At 29.2% G+C, this 6,874-nt stretch overlaps 1 protein-coding gene across 1 annotated transcript; it reads right to left on the bottom strand.

Moving 5' to 3' along the window:
• Nucleotides 1–1,246: 1,246 nt before the first annotated feature.
• LOC145790937 (cuscuta receptor 1-like) lies at nucleotides 1,247–5,331 on the bottom strand. Its single transcript, XM_082870237.1, has 2 exons — nucleotides 5,201–5,331; nucleotides 1,247–3,546 (listed from the first exon to the last, which is right to left on the bottom strand). The coding sequence occupies exons 1-2, from the start codon at nucleotides 5,262–5,264 to the stop codon at nucleotides 1,325–1,327; spliced, it is 2,286 nt and encodes a 761-aa protein (XP_082726363.1). The 5' UTR covers nucleotides 5,265–5,331; the 3' UTR covers nucleotides 1,247–1,324.
• Nucleotides 5,332–6,874: the final 1,543 nt, after the last annotated feature.

Here is a 6,874-nt window from a genome sequence, read left to right on the forward strand (position 1 = left end):
GTTAATTTCATATAGCTAAATATTTTAAAAATAAATGTGTATAATAAAAGTTATGAAAGTTTTAAATTTTGAAATAACAAAACAAATATAAATGCCACATAACCAATATGAATAAGAGAAATTATCTACTGCTCTTAAGGAGTGTTAGTTGGTTACTAAAATATTTGTTATTGGTGGAGAGGATAAGATCCACAATTTTGTATTAGGATGTGAAGCATAATTCTTGGTGATTGATGGATAACATTATCATGTGGTGCACTTGTAACTTAATAATTTTTTATTAACATTAAATGAATTGAGGCTTCTCAATTCTTTTTGCATTTTAATAAGGGTAAAATGGTCATATATACATAAACTTAACGGAACACCAACCTTATTAATAGGACTTTTAGGTAATTAATCCAAGTTTATATTTATTTGCTAACAATTTAACCGGCCTTTTGAAATTGAATTAATTTAATTTAAATTGAAAATTTTAAAGATTAAAATTGACAAAATTAAAATTTCAAAGGCCAAATGATACGAAATGCTATAACTATATTTTATTCAAAATAATAATAATAATAATAATAATAATAATAACAACAACACTTTCATTTATGGGATTAGAAGCATAATTTTAAAGACTAAAAACAAGTTTGTATAATAATTGTATATCATCAGCTACACAGTTTTGCAATGATGAAAGATTGAAATCTGAGATGGAAAGAAATAAGAAGAGAACAATTCAGACAAAATCCAAAGAGAATTTATTTTAAACATTAAAATGAAGATGAAATGGAATTGAAGCACATTCACATGCTTTTCAAATGCATTTTTCTTCAGTGCTTGGAAAACCTTTCGGAACAGAAAGCTTCCGGAAGATTTATCGGACGTTTCTTCTTCGTTGTATTTATTCACAGCACCCGAACCGTCAGAGGGGTTGAGGTGGGCCAACTGATCTGAATTTTAAATTAAATAAAAATCCCATAATAGTTTGGATCAATTCGATTTTTATAAATTGAGTTGATTGGATATGATTTGATTTTGCACTAATTTTACTATTATCTCACAAATTATTTATATTCTTTTATTTTATTCTTAAATTATTAATTTTGTTTATTTAGTCTTTAAGTTTTTAATTTTTATTCATGTGTTCTAATTGAAAAAAATTATACAAATCAATAATTGTCTAAACCTAATTTAATAAAAAAACGGTTATTCCACAATTTAAATTATACAATACAATACTTTTTTTTTGGTTTTATTTGAAAAGAAAAATAGTGACGTACATGTTTTCATTTCCTTAGATTCGAATACAAGACTTACATCTAAAATGAGAAGGTTACACACTTCTGTTGCTCAAAAACTTCATGAAATTGTCCAAAACAAAATAGTACCAAGAGGTCATGCAAACTTCAATGAGGTGAAACCAAGCCCGTCGCCAATGAGGATTTATGAACAAAACTGTAACGATTCCCATCAACACAATAATATAAGAGACTAGAAAGCTGACATAGAAAACCTCCATATCTATGAAACCACCATATTCCTCTCTATGCAGGACTTTTGATATTGTTGATGTTGGCAAAATTTCAGTGCAGTTGGTTTTTAAGGGAAGTCCACAAAGAAGGGGATTTCCCTCATAGCTGCTTTCTTCAAAAGTCGCAAACTGAGCTTTCCGATCTGGGGTTGGACCTGATAAGTTGTTGTGCGCCACACTGAAGACTGCCAAATTGTTTAATTCAATCAATTGAGGGATTCTTCCATTCAAATTGTTGTAAGAGAGATCCAAGCTTTCTATCTGCCTCAAATGTGAGAATGTTGTTGGGATTGATCCAGTTAGATTGTTATGGGACAAGTTTAGTGCATGGATGTTGCTCAACTTTCCAACTTCAATTGGGATTTCCCCTGTTAAGTGGTTGCAAGAGAGATCAACTCCTGACATGTAGTCGAGAGTTTTGCCTTTATATGAATAAAATCCATACTTTGTTGTGAACCCCACTTCTTGTCGGATATCCAAAAATCGAAAGCGATCATCCGACATATCATGGTCACCCAATGACCTTGACCCCTTCACAAAGTCCCAAAATGAATAATGAATATGAGACCCCCACATATCAGCTTCTACAGAAGATTTTGTATGGGTTGTCTCAAAAGGTATGTCAATGAAGCAACGAGGTATCGGACCAGAGAAGTTATTTTGAGAAAGATCTAATATGCTTAACTGTTTCAACTGGCATAATTGACCTGGAATTTCACCTTCAAAATTATTAAGTTCTAAGCAAAGAATGCTCAACTCAAAAAGGGTTCCAATCCAGCTCGGAATGGTTCCACTTAGGTTGTTATCACTAACATCTAATGTAACCAAAGAAGAACTGTTGCAAAATGAAAATCTCAAAGGACCTCTTAGCTTGTTTTGATTCAAGTGGACATGTCTCATGTTCGTTCTATTGAAGCAAGATGGTATAGAACCAGACAGGTTGTTATCAGAAAGGTCTAAGAACTCAAGGAACTGAAGTTCACATAACTCAATTGGAATATGTCCTTCCAAATGATTTGAGAACATGTTAATTCCAATCAAACTAGACATGTTCCCAATCCATCTCGGAAGCTTTCCAGACATGTTGTTGTTGCTGATCCCAATTGCCAATAAATCAGCGGAAAAAGACATGCTATTTGGAATTTTGCCCACAAAATGATTGTTGTCCAAATATAAGTATTGTAATGTGGTTAAATTCACAAATGAAAGAGGTATTGGGCCAGACAAATTATTGTTTGATAGTTTCAAGAATTGTAAGTTGGGGAATCTATTTGTCAAATGCTCTAGTATCTGTCCTGACAAATTATTGTTAGACAAGTCTAAAAGCTCTAAGGAGTGCATGTCTCCTAAACAAATAGGAATGCATCCCTCAAATAGATTTGTAGACATGTTTAAATTCCTCAAATTGGGAAAGATCAAGCCTATGTTTGCAGGAATTTGGCCCTCAAGATGATTGTCAGAAATATCAATTAAAGAAACAAAGGGATTGGGATAAGATGGCAATAGAAAAGGCCCTGTGAGGTGTCCTTTTCTCATAGTAAGAACTTCTAATCGTGTATTGTTTTTTAACAACCAAGTTGGGAACCTTCCAACCAAGGTGTTGTTTGATAGATCAACTATTCTCAAGTCATATTGGTAAAAGAGAAATTGTGGAAGTTTCATACCAGGCTTGTTTGATCCACAATTTGATAAACTGAAAACCTGCAGTTGGAACCTAGGAGTCCATGTCTGAGACTCAATTTGGTCACTCAATCTGTTATTGTCACCTGAAAGTACCTTAAGCTTTGAATGGTTAAAAAATGAGACAAATGAGGGTGGGATCTCAAAATTATTATAGGAAAGGAAAAGGAATTCAAGTGTTGTGAGATTAGTAAGTGGAGACAGGACAATATTTCCAGTGAACTGATTTAAGGAGAGGTCTAATAATCGGATTGATGTTAAGTCTCCAAAACATGAGGGAAGCATTCCAATAAAACCATTCTCACTGAGATCTAACTCTTGCAAGTAAGAAAGTTCAGACCAACCTGTGAAAAAAAAAAAAGAAAAAAAAAAAAAGTGATACTTAGCTTGGACATTTTTCTGTATAGAAATCAGTTAATTGAAGGTAAAAGAATTAATGGGTAAATTAGGCTTTGCCCCTTTATGTTTAGTCACTTTCTCGCTTTGACTTTTCAAGCTTTTTTTTTTCTTTTTTTCTTTTTTTTTTCTATTTTGACTCTTCATATTTCAAGTTTTTCTCACTTTACTCCTAAAGCTAATTTATGTTAAAAATTAGACAAAAAATGACACATTGATAGTTACATAACATAAAAATATTTTATTATATATGACTCACAGCTCTAACATAAATTTAAAATTCAATTTAATAATATATTTTTTATATGGGCATTTATCCACAAGTGCTAATTAATGAATTTATACTTCATTAAGTCCTAATTAAAAAAAAAATTGAGCCTTCAAATCCTATTAAATTCGAAATTGCCCTTCAAACAATAATTATTCATTATTTATGATTATCTATAAAGGAACATGATGATTTGACATTTATTTTGACTTTTAAAATTTTAAAACATCAACTTTCAAATTAAAAAGACTAAAAAAAATTATGTGCCAAAAAAAAAAAACTATTTTTTATTTTGAAAAAATTGAATTATTTTTTCGTACAAAACTGAAAATTTTGTGTCTATAAATGAGCATGATGATGGAACATTGGTGCAAAACTAGGAAAAAAAATTAAAATGAAAAAATTGATAGTGTTCTCAGTTTTAAAACTGGAAAAAACTAATCAGTGTGTTTGGTTTGAGTTTTTTGGATTAAGTTTTTTGAAAATTAAGTTTTTTTGTTTTCGTATTCTTTTGTTTTTAGTGAATATTTTTTAAATTTTAAACATTTTTTTACTTTTTTAGATGCACCTTAGTTAGATGTATCTAAAAAGTAAAAAAATTGTGAAAAAATATTTTAAAAAATTAATAAATACATAACAATACAAAAATGTACTGAATTCTTGTATTTTGGGTATTTAGTGAATTTTTAAAAGATTTTTTTTACAATTTTTTTACTTTTTAGGTGTATTTATGTTAGGTGTGTCTAAAAAGTAAAAAAATTGCTTAAAATATTAAAAAAATTCAGTAAAAACAAAAAAACACGAAAAATAAGAAAGTAAAATTTTCTGAAAAGTGTTTTATGAAAACAGCAACCAAGCAAGCTGAATAATGTTCTTAATTTTATTAGATAGTTGAATCAAAATAAGTAGAAGAATAAAAATGTTTAATCTCATACTCTGCTTTTTTTTCTCAGTTAGTGAAACAATTATCTGAGTATTACTATGCAAAATCGATAATGTTCTTTGTTTTAAAAATTAGAAAAAACTGATAATATTATCAATTTTATTAAATACGACTTATTGGTTCAAAAAATCTTAAATAGAACCTGAGCTACCATAACATTTGCAAAAAGGATTTTTAGGTAATTAACTCTTTTTTTATAGTATGTAATAGTTATTGTAACATTTTCTGTCTAAATTTAAATAGAAGTTAGCTCTTGAAGTAAAGTGGAAAAAATTTGAAATATGAAGGGCCAAAATAAGAAAAAATAAATTTTAAAGATCAAAACTGAAAAAAATAACTAAATATATAAATGGCAAAGTGTAATTTACGCAAGAATTAATAGCGTGAATACCTTGGTCAGGTAGGCTCCCATTAAACCGAATTCTGCGCAATGTCAACTCCCTTAGGGAAGACATTACTCCAACGTTAATGAGAAAGCTCTTGTCAATAGATGAATAATCCAAATACAAGTGTTGTATGTGTTTCAATCCATCTAAACCTGTAAATTGCAATCATTACTTGACAACTACAAAGTATTATTCAAATAATGCATCATTGTGAAAATTTGATGTGTCATGCATGACCCTATTCCTGAAGCCATGTAACCAAAGATCTGATCTAATAGGCTTCTTACTATCAAGGAAGGAAACCGATATACTTACTAAAATTTTGTACTACGTTTTTAGGGAAATAACGAGGGAAAAAAAAAAAAAAAACCTAGAATTTGAGCCCTATAAATAAATAAACTCAATTTTAATTTTATCAATTCAAACTCGACTCTTTTGATTTATTTTCAATTTAAATTATTTGTTTATTTTTATTAAGTAAAGCTGTCGAAAATATATATTTTAGTTATTAAACTCAGCATAGGTGTACAAAAATGTGTAAATCAATTTCTATTGAGTTTAATGGCTAAAATACATTTTTCTAACAATTTTATTTAATGAAAATGAGTAGATGGTTTATATTGAAAATAAATTAAAAACTTATGGTTTAAATAGACAAAATAAAAATTCAGAATTTATTTATTATAAGACTCAAACCCTGAGGAATTTTTTTATAACTTCACCTTTCTCCCCCCCCCCCCCTGCAAATTGATATAACATTCAAAAATAGTGTGCTTGGTTTAATGTTGAAATCAATTTATCAGAGCTCAAAACCCAAAATTTGTTTAGTTTACAATTTTCTCAAAACTGTTTTCAATCACTTTTTCTATTTCCTCTCACCTTCTCACTTTTACTCTCTCTTCTCTCATTCTCTCACATCCGACGCACCATTCAATCATTTTTTTTCTCACACCCATCTATTCAACTACAAAAAAAAAAAAAATACAAATACAAATCATCTGAAACTACAAAACTTCAACTGCAAAATTAAAAAATTACAAAACAATTTTCAAAATATACAATCAAACAAATTTTTAAATTTTGAAAACTCTTTTCAAAAATTTATCTTTCAAAATTGATTTTACAACCAAACCAAACCAAACCAGACCAGACCAAACCAAACGGACCATAATTTTAGAATTTGAAAAGGGACTCACTTAATTAAACAAGATTGGAGCCACATTAATTTGTATCAAAAGTTTTGTTTGTTTGTAAACCTTTACTTTGTACAAAATATTCTTTACGAGCATATAAAGGTTGGTTGTATCAATTTTTCATTTTTCATTTTATGTTGCATAAACTTAGTCCAATTGATAGCTGCCATTAAAAATTAGATAGAATTCATAGAAATGATCCATTTATAAAGGAACAGGCCATTTTCAATTGGATAATAACCCCTTTAAGTGAATGAACTATTTTACTTATTGATTTAAGTCCAATTTTCACAGGGAAAATGCTACAATATGCACCCCTAAAAGGGTCTACATCATAAAAAGTCCCCAATTTTTTTGTGGTAAAAGTTATAATTTTTGTAGCAAAAGTCAATTTTTTTTGGAAAAAACCTTCTCTCGGCACTTTTCATGATGCAGGCATCATTCAATAGTTAATTTAAAGGCTACAATTAATGATAATGACTACAT

The sequence above is a fragment of the Camellia sinensis genome, chromosome 5 (assembly GCF_055761805.1).
Source record: "Camellia sinensis isolate YWXY chromosome 5, ASM5576180v1, whole genome shotgun sequence".
In the NCBI taxonomy this organism is placed as follows: Eukaryota; Viridiplantae; Streptophyta; class Magnoliopsida; order Ericales; family Theaceae; genus Camellia; species Camellia sinensis.